Source organism: Anastrepha ludens, chromosome 3 (genome assembly GCF_028408465.1).
Source record: "Anastrepha ludens isolate Willacy chromosome 3, idAnaLude1.1, whole genome shotgun sequence".
Classification (NCBI taxonomy): domain Eukaryota; kingdom Metazoa; phylum Arthropoda; class Insecta; order Diptera; family Tephritidae; genus Anastrepha; species Anastrepha ludens.
Window position 1 is genome coordinate 96932558 of NC_071499.1, and position 17141 is coordinate 96949698.

Genomic DNA, 17141 nt, shown 5'->3' on the forward strand with positions numbered 1-17141 from the left:
ATATATCATATGTACAAATGAGGCCTTGAATTCAGACATTGAATACAGTCAAATTCTGCATAGTATAGGAACGCTTGAGAAGTAGAATATGGAAACTAGAGGTTAAGGATTTTATGTATTTCAAATATATTAACGAAATATTTTATTTGGTTGATAATCTCCTTCCTATTTTATATGAAATTTTGAGTGATAAAATTCCAACGAGAGTAGATAAATTTTGGAAAAATTTACCTAAGAGCCTCGATCGCAGCCTGACTGTCTGCAACGAAGGCTTTGAAATTCGCCTTCGTTGCAGAGCAACAAGAGTAACAAGCAAGCAACAAGAGTAAAAACTTTGAAACACTTGTTTTTCCTTTTTCTCTTCGATAATTATTTCCAAAAATGTTTAGAGTCGAAAAATTTATAATTTGCTATCCTTGGTTATTATGTTTAATTATACTTATAGGTGTATTTACGGTGTGATTGCTCAAAGATCTCAGAAAATTTCAATTACTTGGAATAAATATTATAAACAAGCAAGAATGATAGATTACGAGAGTTGGCCAGCCAAACTTCAGTAGTCATGTCATTGGGGATTCGGCAGCAGAATTCTGCTCGCTCATTTCACACTCGCCGGATTAATCCCGTTAAAAAGCGGGTCTGAAATATTGTTGCACTTCTGTCACAAGAATCTATCCCATTTCTAGCCTTATGAGCAGTTTTATCATAAATATTATTCCCACCATTTTTCTACAAAAAGAGTGGAAATTTTGATAAACTTTAGATAACTATTGAATAGGGAAAGATCATATCGTCCCCTTAGTATAACAATAGACTATGTGCTCATAGGCTATTATTTTTTTATTGAATTTTTGGATTCTCCATCGTCGATTTTATATGTGGTCAAAATTTGGTCAAATTCTAGTTCCACAAAGTGGGTCAAAACGTCAGTCAAAAATAATAAATATTTACAGACATAACGACATTTGAGTGAGAGCTACTTTCGACAAAAAGTTTGAAATTCATTTTCTCAAAACATCAAAAAATTTATAGGCTATTTTAATACTAAGGGGACGATATAGAGATAATTATGTTATCTTGAGAATAGTAGCGCGTTAAATACAGTTTGGTCCAAAACATTGGAAAAGGTTAAATTTTCGAAATTTACGTAGGAAAAACTTAATAGGAGATGAAAGCTTGGCATTAACTTTTTTACAAGAAGTTAAAACATTATTTCTTTGAAAAAATATTAAAAAAAAAAAATTTTAAATATATAAAAAAACATTGAATAGCTTTTATTGTAAAGATTAATAAAATTATAAACATTTATTAGCTAATAAGATAATTTATAGCATCGCTTGCGTTTCTATGGTTTAGAGTTGTAGGATTTAACTAATAATTGCTTACTGCTAAGAGAATTTGACTCTAACTCAAATCAAATGACCTCATTCTATTTGAGAAAAAACGTATAATTAATCACCAGCAAAAATAGAAAAAGGTAAAAATCCGTTTGTATTTCTAATAAAAGCCAAATGCCCTTCAAAGAGGGTATAAAATTGTAGAGACCTCCACGTATACGTCAACAACACGCCCACATTTGTCAAAGATATATATAGGTTTTAAAACAAAAAAGTAAGAAAAATAAATTACGACTGTTTTTATTTTGACAGAGACTAAACAAGTTTTAAAAGAAATATTATTTTCTATTGCTGCAGGAAAAATAGGGCACGTCCAGAACTTTCTTATGAGTTGGAATTTTTTTATTTTTTATTTATGCCAATGTGTACTAGATATGCTCTAAGTAAATATTTGTCTCACCGGCACCTAATGCTTAAAGTGCACCTATCCATACCTCGACATCAGCAAATAAAAATAAAAATACATAATTACAATAAAAATGCTTCTGGCGACCGTTTCACGTCACGTAGCATGAAAATTATGTGAAGCCGCGTGCCGAATTGTGTACAAATAAGTCAGAGCGTATGCACCCGCGAATGGGGATAGAGCAGAAGCAGCTGCAGAGTGCGGAGAAAATTATATATGTGTGTATGAAAAGAAGTGTGTAGCGTATTGTATAAATAGTTTGAAGTCGATAATCGGATTCCTAAGGAATTTAATATCAAGAAAAAAATACAATACAAGCGTGAAATATGCAAAAAGAAATATGGTTAAATGGAAAAAAACAAAATAATAAAAAATATATTTTTCTTAAAAGATTTATATTTTCACTTCACAATTATTAAATTACAATTCTCCAAAAAAAACTCAGTTCTCTGAAGCCTAAAGTTGCAGTCAAAAGGTCAAGTCTAAGCAAAATTAAAATATTGTGATTGTGTACAAGTAGTAGAATAAAGCACAGAAGCAAACGAAAATCAAAAGGAAAAGAAAAATAAAAAGAAAAAGGAAAAGGAAAAGAAAAAGAAAAAGGAAAAGAAAAAGAAAAAGAAAAAGAAAAAGAAAAAGAAAAAGAAAAAGAAAAAGAAAAAGAAAAAGAAAAAGAAAAAGAAAAAGAAAAAGAAAAAGAAAAAGAAAAAGAAAAAGAAAAAGAAAAAGAAACAGAAAAAGGAAAAGAAAATTAAAAATAAAAATAAAAATAAAAGAAAAAAGGAGAATATATTCACAAACTGTGAGAAAAAAGGGAAGTGAGAAGTTTAAACTAAGGCCTCAAGCAAGAATATGCATTATTTCAGAAAAGTGACAAAAATTGGTGGAGAGTTACAGAAAAATATTCCAAACTCGCAGAAATGAGCAAAATTTTAGGTGATAAAACGTGGGGCAAAAAATCAAAAAGTGTAGTGTTCAATTCTTCTAGTTTGAAATTAGAAAAAAACTAAGCGTGCCCTCAGTGGATTGTAAAAAAAGTGAAGTAAAGTTAATAACTATGCGTATATTTTAACAAAAATGATACAAAGCGCATGAAAGTATCTGCAAAAGCTCGCACTTGAGTGACAGTTGTTGTTGTTGTAATACTGCAAGCATTGCTGCCGCAGGCATTCGGCAGCTGTTGCATATGCATGTCTCAACTTATCATAGCATCACCGCTTAGCACAAAAGAAGATACATAGATAAAGCTGCAATATATGTATATGAATAGTTGAACTGAAAGTCCAGTCACTGGGCGCCATGGCAAACTATTCCTTTGATATTTAAAGAAAGAGATATATCTAAGGTATATAAGCTGCTGGCTGTAAAAGCGATATCTAAGGAAGTGTTATTGCAATTTTAACAACAAAAAAAAAGAAAAACAAGCCAATGGCAAGCCAATAAAAAAGCGAGCAGCTGCAATGGTAACCTAAGGAAAAATTTGTGAAAAAGCCCCTGTAAACACCAGGGCTGCATAGTACATATATATAAATAACCAACTATAATACAGCTCACAACAACAACAAAATTATACTAATCAAAGGGTTAAAAAACAACAGGGTGGCTGGTAGAAAACCAAAAGTTCTTAATTAAAAATACACGTGCAAAAAATGGGCATACCAAGAGGCAGGCCATAAAATATCAACCATTACATCAGAAAAAAAAAGATTGGAACGATTTAAATAAACATAACAGCACGTAAGAAAAAGCCTCAGCAATCATATACATTTTGTAAAAGCAAAAACAAAGTCAGAACCAGAAACAGCAATAAAACCTCTATCGACTATAGCACAGAAGGAATCGGAAACAACTACGTCACCAGCATCACTAATATTGCAAAAATTTTGTACAATAGCATTAACAGCGCAACCTTTCCACTGCACCAAAATCACTGTCACCAAAAATTGCCAACAGCACAAACGCCAACGCCTCCAGCACCACAACCGCAATAACCAAAAGCACAACAATAGCCACCACCACCACCACATCGACCACAAGCCCTCCAGCCATAGCAATAAAAACTCAAATTTCTTCAGCCGCTGAAATTGCATTTAAGGCAACGTGTCCGCCACATCAACAGCAGACTACACAATCAACTCATCCAAGTGAAATAAAAACAACTACAACAGCACACCAGACACAGCCACTGCTAAAGGCGACCAGCAAAGTAAAGCAAAAAGTACGCAAAAAAAGACAAATTACATTTAATTCTGTGCCGGTGCAACGTCACGCCCCCTTTTCATCGAAGGGCGCATTACTAACAGGTGCTGGAGCGGCAGAAAGCCAACAAAAGACTGAACGATTTGCAAAATCACAACATACGTGCGGTGCAACGGCCGTCACGACGGTTGCGCCTGCGCGTGCACTGGCGGGAGGAGCGGAGCGCAAAGGTGTGCCCGCAACGCAATTGAAATCGGCAAGAGCGCAACCGCCGGCGGCTGCAATTGCCAGTCACCCAATCACAACAAGCATAACTACAGCAATAACTAAGACTGCAACAACAATACCACAGGCACCACACCAACCGCCACCGCCCCCGCTACAGCAACAGCAGCAAACCCACCATATACCAACCATCCCAAGCTTCAAGCCAGCGGTGAAGCGGTTAAGTAGCGGCAGCATTGGCAGCATTGGTGCTACCATCAGCGCCGCCAGCGGTATAAAAGCGACACGCGCACGCTTAGCACATTTTCTGAAAATCCAATCGCCGAGCGCCCGTAAAGCGCGAGCACGTCGAAAATCGTCAACACCCTCGGCTGGTTCGCTAATTGTGGTCGATATCGCTGGTGCGGCAGCTGGTGGTCGGGGTGTGGTATTTGAGGGGTGTGGTAAAGCATCATCGGGTGCACCTATTACAACACCGCCAGCAAGTGGATTTGGCAATTTACCTGTGATAGTAGCCGAGAGTGGTGGAAAAGCGGGGAGTGCTGGTGCTACAGCAGGTGTAGGATTACCTGTGGATGCAGGCGAAGACGGTGCAACGGCAACAGCAACAGCGGCTGCAACGTGGTGCGGCGGCGTTAATTTCTTGGTGTATATGGTGTGCTCATTTTGTTGTTGTTGCTACAATTTTCGCAACACACCAACAAGGTACGTCAATATGAATGAATTGTTTGATTTTTATGTGTATGTCATATTTTTTGTAGTATACCTGCAAAATGCTAAAATAAATAAAAAAAAAAAAAACATTATTCCAATATATGAAAAGTAGTAAGAGAGACAGTATTACAGCTTACATGCAAAAGAATGAAAATTCCTAAAATTCGTACGCTAGTCCATGCTCGCTTGCTGAACTTATAAAGTACGCACATACAAAAGTCCACACCATAAAATGTAGAAAAAAGTAAAATAAAAAAGATGTGAAATGTACTTGTAAGGCCGAGCGACAGCTCAATGAGTAATCCCGCGTTATATCATCGAAATATACAAAGATGAATTCAATGTGCATACAGAACTATATGAAGAGCGTCCCAATAAAACTGTTTTATAAAGGAGAAAAGGTTCAAATTTTCTTATTATATATGTACAGGGTCCGCCATATAACAGTACGGAATTAAAAATGCTATAAAAAAGAAACTACTCAATATTTTTCCAAACTGTTTTTTTTTTATTTTGAAGTACAATCCTTCCGGTTAATGATACAACACAACTTCATTCATATGGCTGCCTCGGCTAGCCATGCACCACCCCATACGATCGGTCCAATTTTTCAACACATTTTCGATTGTATGCGGCTGTATTTCAGCTATGACATCGCGTATGTTGGTCTTCAGTGCATCAATTGTTGCTGGTTAGTGGGCATAACACTGGTCTTTGACGGCACCCCAAAGATAATAATCCAACGGCGTCAAATCGCAGCTCCGAGGCGGCTAAACGATATCAGAATTTCGGCTGATAATGCGATCTTCGAAGACAGTGCGCAAAAGATTGATCGTAGCATTAGCTGTGTGGCAATTAGCGCCATCTTGTTGGAACCAAATGCCACCAATATCCTCCTCTTCAATTTCTCGGAACAAAATTCGTTTAACATGGCCCGGTAACGCTCTCCATTGACGGTTACGGCCACTCACTACGCTCATTTTCGAAGAAAAATGGACCAATGATGCTTCTCGACCAAAATCCGCACCATACAGTGACTCGTTGTGAATGCATCGGCTTTTCTTCGAGTGCGTGCGGGTTTTCTGAGCCCCAAATGCAGCAATTTTGCTTGTTAACATACCTGCCGAGATGGAAATGAGCTTCATCCGAAAAGATGATTTTTCGGTAAAAGTCTTCATCTTCTTCAAGTCGATCCCAAGCCCATGAAGCGAAGCGAAAACGCATTGGGTGGTCGGTTTGCTTCAGCTGCCGAACCAATTGGACTTTGTACGGTGTCATACCAAGGTTTTTACGCAAAATTCGTCTCAATGATGTCTCCGAAATGTCCAATTGTTGAGAACGACGGTGAACTGATGTTCCTGGTGATTCACAAAGACTCTCGACCACAGCAGCAATATTTTCGGGTGTACGCACGGTTTTTGGTCGATCACGCGTTGGTTTGTCAATAAGCAACACAGTTTCTCTTACTTTTTTCGCAAAGTAACGCACATACGCTTCATTCGGTGCTTTTCTTCTTCCCATTGCCGTACGTAATTTTCGTACACATTCTGCAACATTACCATGATTTTCATGCTGCAAATATCCTTATTAAATTTACCTCCGTGTTAGTCGCTAGAGTCTCCTAGATTCTGAGAAAAGAAGTCGAGGTATGAGAGTATAAAAATTAATTTTGGGTATCACTCATCTATTAGCAGCTCTTCCAAAGCAGTCGGTTTTCCGAAAGCCATATATCGCATGCCTTTTACCTAACTTGGAGCATTCCTTGTGCGTATCGCAAGGTAGCATATACATATATAGTATGTGAGGTGTCCAATTCTGGTCTTAGCACTAGAAAGACAAAATGACTGCATTGTGAAAAGGTAGTGACATAGACACCGGAAATAAAGGAGATGGGAGGTATGTAACTGCAATTATTAATAAACGCATTTATCTGTCGCGTTCATCCTAAGAAATTGTATAATACTCGTATATACATAAGTGTGCATTATTGTTGTTCTAATTTTATTTAAAAGCAGTCAAATTGGCTTCCTTGGACAATCTAGTGCCATACACATAGTGAAACCAAATTAATTACGATAACTCTGCTTCACCTGTATACCACTTAACTGGTGACTTTCAATGCTGACTTTTGAAAATTTGCGCACCACATACTTAGCAAACACTGTTAGGAAGATTGATGAAACGAATCTCACAACAATTTGATACAGTTTTAAAGTAAAACTTGATGCAGTTTGACACAACGTACACACAATAACATTGGCGGCAAAATACAGTAAAATCATAAGTAACTTGTTACTACAAATTTTTGGCTGAGAAAAAACTGCTAATTTCTCTTTTATAACGAAATATATAGTAAGCTAATAATTAGCACACAGAACCATGTGAACAAAACCTTGCTGGCCAAGGTTATCGAAGACGTACAAATTTGTTTGTATGTTGACACAATCATTTATTTCTACGATTCATCAGTATTTGCTTTCCGTGTGAGCTCATTACTTGGTTACTAAAACTAAACGTTCTTGAATTATGGTGAGTGGTTTTTCACACCCCTTTTAACTAGTCATAGTCCTACTCGACCTTACGAGTTTGAGGATATCTGTCTTTGAGCTACCAGTAATTTAAAAAAAAAAAACGAAAACTAGCCATGATTCTCAGATATATTTTGCTAGCTTCCTCCAGTATTTTATATCCTGTCGCATCCCTTTCGCCCCTCGCTAGGAGCGGTGTGTTACGCATACATTTTTATGTATTTCTTTAATTAAACGAATCCTTTTATTTTTTGCAATTTTTGTTTGTAATTAATATTAATGCCAATGTACTATAAAAGCTATTAAATGAGTTTAGTACTACATACTTTTTAGTGCTGCTCACTATTTCAAGCCTATAGAAATACCGCTCATTTTTTATTTTCTCTTCCCATCTTTGTCGCCGGCCTATTGTACCAATGTCAATTTTTCGCTCTCTCTTTCTCTCACAGCTAGTCTCAGGCATATTCATAGATGCGTGGGTGGTATGGATTGTGGGGCATAATTCTCACAACTCGCCAAAGTCGCGCGTCGTTCGAAACTTGACAAGTGCATTGTACTGGTACGCTACTTTGCCATTTGCCTCACTGCTCATTCATTCCACAGGCCATAAATGTAGTTTGCTCTATTTAGTAGGAAAAGTGCATTGAAACTGCAATACATCATGTTTTTGTGGTCACATCAAAGCAGTTAATAAAATTCTAGATACGTATACTTAAAATGATATTATAACAAGCCCAGCTAAGCAAAGTAGGAATAGCCTCACCAACTTGAGTGAAAACCACAGAGTAACCTTAATTTGGGTCCCGGGACACCGGAACATAGAAGGTAACGAAAAAGCTGATGAACTGGCAAGATGGGGATCTGCCATGAATAGCGCTCTTGCAGTACCAGTATTCACTCCACTGGGTGCGGTCAAGAATGCAATTTCCCTAAAATACCTTCGAATTGCAGATTGTAGATGGAGAGACCAGACGAAATGCAAAATCAGCAGAACGTTACGGCCCACCTACAACCTCAAGCAATCGTTGACATTAATAAACATGAAACGACGGGACACCTGCAGACTTACGGCAGTCATAACTGGCTTCTATCGAAGAACAAGCCGCCAAAATGGGCATCCCTCACAACACAGACTGTCACAGTTGTAAACAACCGGAGGAAAAAGAATCTTCCATTTCCTCTGTGAATGCCCTGCCATATGGAAGGATAGAACGTTAACCCTGAGCAAACCGCTGCTCGAGAGTCTCGAGCAACTGTCTGGCGTAGACGTCAACAACCTAATAAGGTTCCTAAACCGCACAGACTGGATATAGTCCTGCTGCAAATAACTGTTAAACAATTTGGTAACGAGGATGTGGCAACAAAATGGTGCGGAAGCGCTAGTTGGATTCTGGATGAATCACCACTCTAACCAACCAACAAAGCCCAGCTGGACGGAAAATTTGTATGAATGCATAAATTAAAAAAAAAAGAAAATAGAAAAGGCTCTGCTTAGACAACATTTTTTTTTAGTCTCAGAATCGGAACATAATAAATTTAAAGAGTCTGGAGAATTTTCTTGGCACGAATTTGAAAAATATTGTAGGGGATACTAGGGGAACCATTCCTAAGGGCATGGGCATGTGTATGAGAGCCTTGACCTATGAAGATAATGTGACCGGTTTTAATATATGTATATATATATACACATTTGTGGATATATATATATATACATACATAATTGGCGCATACACCCTTTCTGGGTATTTAGCCGAACTCCTCCTCCTATTTGTGTTATGTGTATTGATTTTGTTCCACAAATGGAGGGACCACCTACAGTTTCAAGCCGACTCCGAAGTGAAGATATTTTTAATGAGGATCTTTTTCATGGCAGAAATATAATCGGAGGTTTGCCATTCCCTGCCGAGGGGCGACCGCTATTGGAAAAAACGTTTTCGTCATTTTAGTATTTCACCGAGATTCGAACCTATGTTCTCTCTGAATTCCGAATGGTAGTCACGCACCAACCCATTCGGCTACGGCGGCCGCCTCTCGGCTTCTCGGCCTTATAGCTAAGTTCAAAGTGACCGGTTTTAATACGCTGACTTTATAAAAACCATCTTATTTGAGTATGCTGAGCTTCTCTTATAATTTGTGGTGTGGTTTTGTTATTGTTCTACAAAATGGAGGCGGGTAAAGGTTCACACCGCCTTCGACCTACATACATATAGTATTTTATGAGAGACAATGCAATTTGCAAGTGAATGAAATTGCGATTCGCCTTTGCCTGGACTCTATACATCAAAATAAAATTACATAAAAGAATTGTCGAATATCCAAATTCAAAAATAAGATTTTTGTATTGTAAGTTCCCAGTGAAAGCAAAACCATATGATAACAAAGCCATGAAAAGTTTAAGCAAATCGCGAACTTTCGGCTGTGAATAAAAATCACAAAAATCAATCAAATAAAATATATCTTTACAAGAATGAGTACTTGTAACTACGTCATGGTCAAATCGATGCTTATGTAGAGTATACCCGCTCCAACCGTTGTACCAACACGTTGTACAATGAGTTGGACGGCTGTTTAGTATACACTTTCCAACAAGATTTACAACTTTATTATTCTCTGATTCCTGGTCTTGAACATTTCGCAAATTGCTGGAATCAAGTGAAACTTGTTCAATTATTTATTATTTGTTACTTAATTAACTTTTTTTTTGTATTTTTATTTATATTGGTTTCTGTGTAAATAACTAAAAAGAAAAATGTGGCCAAGGTTGATTCTAAAACCTGCATATACACGTTCCAACTCATTGTACAACCGCTAACTCGGCCCACCAAAATTAAAACATTTTAATTTTTATGCAACCGTTGGACCAACATTGAAACCAGTCGTACAACCATCCTATATATGATACAACGGTTGGAGCGTGTATACTTTGCATTAGGCACAAGTCCACGTGTTCTTATCACAACTAGATATATTATATATTATTTATTTATGTAAATTAATATAACTGGAGTTATTTCAATAATACTGAATACATCAAGACGTAAAATGGACACGAAATAGAAGTTTGCCTAAAAGCTTACTAAATGTACGTAATTCAATTGAAAATTCTATTACAAGCCTTCAGTAAATATTGAAAAAAAAAAAAAAAATGATTTGGCCGGACGCAACGGTGCAAGATATGTATACACACGCTACCTGATAGCATTCTGCCCCTGCTCTACTACTTATAAATCATATGTATTTTAACTGTGTCACTGAAATGCACTTGTTTCTGCAGTCATGAAGTCTCATTCTGAACGACTAGTCGCGAGTACAAGCAATAAGTAGTCACTTCATGCAATTTTCTCACTAATTTCCTGCCCACTTTTAAATTTTGCGGGCTTCTTGCTCTGTTTCTCTTGCCTAATCTCAGTGTTGTTGAAATCCAACCATAAAATCCCACCACAAAATCCCACCAAAACAAATGCCAAACGATTCATTCTTTGGCCGCAGCAGCTGGCTGGGCGCAATTTGCAATTCGGCCGCTCACAAGTTGCTCTTGTGGAAATGGGAAATGCATGAATTTGGCTCACTTGATAATCTATGCCAACTCACAAAATAAACGTTGAATTTGAGCTCGCCACTCATTCACCACCTAACATTTGGAGCAGATGGTGAAAATTATGGCTGTGATTATTTGAAATTTTTTTAAATGTATTTTTCGTTCACTTTATGAAAATTCTTTAAGTTATTTATTTTTATTAAAATGTATTTTTAATTGATTGAATTACAGGTAAATAAAAATTGCATATGTACCTATAAATATATATATGTATGTAAAATCTATATGTAGGTACATACATATATTCTCTGATAAGTGATTGACTGAGCCTCTCCTCTAATTTCAGAAGAATGGCGAAAGATTTTTACAAGAAGCTTTTTTCACGGAAGAAACACTCAGAGATTTGCCATTGCTAGCCGAGGGGATGCCACGGTTAGTAAAAATGTGTCGGCCATTTAATGCTGCAGTACAACAGGCAGTATTCGGGCCTATTCTATTATACTGCGCCTATTCTATATTTTGCAGGCAGAAAATTTGCACACCGCCAAGTTTACCCACATTCAAAATTAGTTATTATAAATGTCGATTAATCAAATTAGTAGTTTTCAATTATACAAAACTGTCCTGAGATCCAATTTAGAAAATATGTCACTATTAAGAAGCCATTTAATGTAAAAAGCTGAAAGCCTAAATTTTTTTGTTTGATAAGAAAAATGAATTATTGCATCCACACTTAAAAATAAATAGCATCAGGCCAATGACCACCACGACCACGCTTACAGCACAATATCCTTTTCATGTAATTTTCCATAACCAAATTGCAAAGTGGCTGCCCTATGTCCTCGATAGCCTCAGGAATTCTATGTTTGAGATCTTGAATCGACCCTGGGCTGTGGACGTAGACCTTCTCTTTCACGTGGCCCCACAGAAAAAAGTCACAACGTGTTAAATCATAAGATCTCAGTGTCCACTTGTGATCACCTCTTCGAGAGATAACACGTTCCGGAAACGTTTCCCGTAAAAGATCAATGGTTTTGTTGCTTGTGTGGCACGTAGCGCCGTCTTGTTGAAAATAAACGTTGTCCAGATCAATATCATCCAATTCCGGCCATAAACAATTGTTAATCATCTCTCGATAGCTTTTATATATTTAAATAACACCTGTTATTGGAAATCCCTTTAGTTGATTGTCTCTAACTTTTGAAAATTATTAGTTTTAATGTTCCAATGCGTAATCACCTCAAATCTTATCCCTTCCATTGGGCAAATGTTAAAACTGGGTTGACTACTATTACTTCCTCAGCTGATTGATTACCTAGAAATGTTATAATTAACTTTGCCTAGCCTAAACAAGTTTTTATTATGTTTTTTAATACAAAGTTTCTCTTTGCTTTGAACTTTTTCTGTAATTCTAAGTTTCTTAGACGTAAAGAGTATGTAAGAAATATTGTTCATAGACTGGCAGAAGAAAAGCAAATAATCATGTTATAATCACATCTTACTGCAAAAGTGGTTAATTTCGTTATATTTCATATTCCTCCCAGTTTTCTATTGTATTTTTAAGAAAGTCTCTTCTAATTCAATAAATCCCTTTCAGCTGTTAAGAACAGCCAAAATCAGCGACGATCGTTCAATACTTAAATATTTGTGTATGTACAAACATATGTATGTATTAAATTTGGTTAGATGTTTTCCAATTGTAATAGCGATTGTACAAACAAGACCAGTAAAGGTTTCTACTTTTTTTTTAACTGAACTATACACGCCTCTAAATGTCAGCATATCGCCTGTATGTTAAATGTCATTTTCTATTCTGGCATTCACGCATATAAAAGTGACATTTGTGCAGTTGTCAAAATTATGAGAAAGGTAAACAAAACAAAGAATAGATTACATCAAGTGAAATTTCTCTCTATCTCAACAACAACACTGCAGCATCAGCTCTGCGCAGCTAATATATTTTTCTTGACAACTTTGCACAGAGCGTACCATATACCTATACTGATTTTCCGGCGTTCTTATTTCATTTTCGGGTCGGTAGCATACGCATAATACGCGCATTATAAACACAATAATTTGACAGTGACAGAGATTTGTATTCTTTGTTTATCTACTAATACTTTCGCAGAGGAAATGCGCGCTCTTTCATGCGCCGCATCTGCATATCGTACGCCATTTTTACTCTGCTATTCATTTCATATGACCACCCAACTATGGTCGTCGTTCCATGCTTCCAATTTGTTTAGCGTTAGGCGCTACTGGTTGTTTGCGCTCTGCTCAAATCCACGAATTGTGATTTATGCGCTCCTCGATGCTGCTCACCCACTTGGTTTTATAAACGATGTTCTTTGCATGTACATACATAAGTGTATATATGTGTATATGCAGTATATACGTTTGCTTACTTTATTGTGTAGCAGCAGCGCGTATCTCGCTCGCTTTTTCTCTCGCGTACTAGCTCTGTTCCGTCTTGATTCGCCGATTGGTCTGGGCTACTCGTTATCACCACCTTTAGCATTTGTCTCTACTTGGTGCTCACTGTGCTTTGTGTTCGTCGCCTTGTGATGGAACGCCAGCATAAACATCGTACAATTTTAATGGCATTGTCGATGGCTGCACAATCCCCTTCACCTTACTCGCGCCCCTCTAGAGCGCAGCCAGCCGGCCTTGTCATCGTCTCGTAATCAGTAACGTCGAAACACTGCTAACGTCGGCAATGTCACACCGTTGCTTCTAATGGTGTTGACATGAGTTTATAATCGTGAAGCAGCCACTTCGCTCCGTGGGTATTCTCTGCTGTGCTCCAACTACTGCCTGGTTTACTACAGCGCAGGGTCTCTAACAAAAAGCGCGCACACTTGTGCTCCAATGCTCTCCCGCTCTCTTTAATTCTCGCGCTTGCCTACTTGCTCTCAACAGCATATTCTTTTTCATGATTTATTTAACCTTCCATTTTTCTTTCGCCGCTCACCTCCGCAAAGTCGTTGACACACTCCTCCGTGTGTGTGTGTGTGTGTGTAGAATTTTTGTGCAGTTTTTCTCGCCACCAGCGACATCGTCTTCATCGGTGTTCATAACTTCGTGCGGTTCGTGATTTTCAACGTCTCGAGTTATCGATGTCGCGGCGACGATGGCGTGGTGAGACATATAAATTATTTAAGCTATTTAACATTTTGCAAAGTTTTTATTGCTAAAAATTATAAATTCTTTGCAAATCTGTACGTTGGTTAAACCCGTTAACGATACGCGTGCGTGTGCTGACAGACAAACGAAAATGTGTAAGGTATTCTGGTGAAAAAAATACTTATTGAAAAAAAAACGTACGAAAGAAAAATTTGCTATTGCCATTAGCATTGAGTGAGGTGGACAGTGCAGTGCAATACAACGCCACAGAAAAGTATAAAAAAATAGATTCAGTCGTCACAAGCACAACCAGCTGCAGTGGCGTGGCATCATATATTAACCACCCAAAAGCTGGTGATAATAGTGATTATATGAAATTAAAAAAAGTGTTTATTCGGAACAACGAACAAAAGCATTGGTTTAAGTGCAGAGGACGAAAGTGAGGATAGAACAAACAACAAAAAAGGTGAATAAGCAATGCAACAGTGCAGTTTCTCAAATGCAACTGTGGTGCTTCTACATGTGTGTGTACGCGCGCGAGAATGTCAAACAATTGCAGTTTGCTTAAGTGAATTAAATAAAATGAAAAACGAAGCTTAGGCTGCCGCTAACACCACAGGCCACCGTGGTGAGACAAGCTGGCGCTGATACAGTCCGGCTAAGTTAACTAACGACGGGCAGTGCTAGTATAGAAATTTGGATGTGAAAATGATTTAAAAAAAATTATTTAAAAGTGAAAAATGAAGATGTGTAAAGGAATCGCGATATGAGGGCTCGACACAGCTCATTACATTGAGGTATATGTCATTTATACATATGTATGTATGCACACTCTGTGCAAAGGTTTGGCATTAACTAACCCATAAGTATGTATGCATACGCTTAGAAGCAATTCGGGAATATCTAATTGGTTGTACTTATATCCTATACATATTTACGATTTATATTCAAGCAAGCGCACATGCAACTTTATCTATGCAGAAACATACATACATACATATGTATGCATACTTAGAGAAGATAAAAGAGTTATAAAACGTTTGTTACCATAAATTAGTACGCAGTTTGCAAGCCACGCAAATTTAATGAGCGTGTATCGAGATGAAAGTCAAGGCCGACCAAGCGACTAACTAAGTAAATACCACCCAACCCACGCGCAAACAAACCCACCACCACAATCCCACTTTTGAATAAACCACTGCCGGCAGATAGTATGATGGAAAGGATGGAATGAAAAGGCTGAAACTTTTACAACTTCTTTATATTTAACCTGTTTATATTTATTTTGGCAAACTTTTTTATTAATGTCCCACGTTTTGAAAGAAACAAAAAAGCCCTTATAAGGGGACGGGATTGTGAAAGTTTCTTCCACATTGTAAAAGTAAAAACCCCACATTTAGAAAACTGGTATATTTTAAGTTATTTGACTTCAAAGCTTGCCAAATCGGCCGACATTTCTCCTATTTTGAGTATTTCAACAAGAAAAAATGCTACCAGAAAGCTGAAAAAGACCAAATGTTACGGTTTATATGTATTTATAATTTATATGTGTTTATAAATAAAAATATGAATACTTAATTTTACTGTATTTTAATTGCCTCCTATTTGAACGGATTTTGATTGCCTGTTTTGTGTGTACTGTGTATATAATATATATATAATATATACATATGTATATATATATATATATATAAATATATAACAAGCCAGAGTGCACGCAAATTGGGGTACTCATATTGCTTTGTTTTTATTCAATTTGTATTTTTTTGCTCTGGCAGCACACTATTTCAGCCATGCTTTTCAGATATTGCTAACTCGGCTGGCGTGTTAGGAGATTTGCAAAATAGCGGATAAATAACTTAAAAACTATTATTAACACGAAGCACAGATTACCTGTGAGTTTCATTAGAAAATTCCTAATAATTCTCACAAGAAAATGAATGATTGGCGCATCGTACAAACACATATTCTTTAATTTTTCATGAGTTCAAGAATATTTATTTTAGAGCAGTTCACGGTTGCTTAGTTGCGCGAAATTTAACTTAAAAACACTTATTTTTCAATAATTCTATGTATTGCCGTTCCCTCCTACTACTCCCAATCTACAATGAATACTCACGAAAAAACATAATACTTGTCTAACCGTAAATATAATTCGAATTACATTAACCATTCAAAAATATAACGAAAAAGAACACGGCAAAATTTTCTTGTGCAGCATCGTAATTTATTTATATTATACTTGTACATACCTTTTCTAGCGTAAATTAATTGCCGTGCAAAACATGGCATTTTAGCTCTGCGTAGAATTTAAATTAATTACACTAGTCAACAAAGATGTTTTTCCATTTGTAACTTGATAATTAGGAGGGTAAAACTCTATCAAAAAGATAGCAAAATGCAATTTTTTCGAAACTTTGAGCAACAAAAGCCTTATATGAAACACTAATGGCGCTAGCTACGTCATGTTAATAACCAGAAATGATTTTTTTAATAAAAGTTTAAATTTTAATAACTGTACTGATAATATAGCAGTTTAATATAATATTATTATGAAAAAAAAATTGCATAAGAAATCAAAACAAAAACAGGCATTTATTTAATATTTATTTTAATTGCTCAGTTTTTTTAACTTTTTAACTTGCATATTATTATTCTTTACAAATTCATCCTTCATTTCAAAAAGTATGGAGGCCTAAATAGATTTTTAGTTACGGGATGGAAGATTAATAATTTTCAAAGAAATCTATCAAAGTATATTTATTTGTTCAATGAGATTCTCTTAGCGTAGTTAAATAGTAAAGAGTTGTAAACTAAACAAGCTTTACAAGCACAGAACCTAGAAACGATTTTTAAAGATTTAGTGTTTTAATTTTATCAAAACTAATTAATCAAAAATACAGTTTGCTTTTAGGGGAGTTTTTACTTCAAAAATTTTTGTGATACATAAAAAATATTAGATTTCTGTTAAAACAATATACTTTCTTATCGTAGCAATAAAGGTTATCCAC

The 17141-nt window shown here is 36.4% G+C and overlaps 1 protein-coding gene across 1 annotated transcript in view; it reads left to right on the forward strand.

Moving 5' to 3' along the window:
• LOC128857617 (mucin-19-like) overlaps positions 1-15660 on the forward strand; it is a 34973-nt gene extending 19313 nt beyond the window's left edge. Inside the window, exons 2-3 of the mRNA XM_054093367.1 lie at positions 3707-4932; positions 11354-15660. Of these exons, the coding sequence (XP_053949342.1) occupies positions 3707-4932; positions 11354-11423 (1296 nt within the window). The 3' untranslated portion in view covers positions 11424-15660. The remainder of the gene's footprint in view (positions 1-3706; positions 4933-11353) is intronic.
• Positions 15661-17141: the final 1481 nt, after the last annotated feature.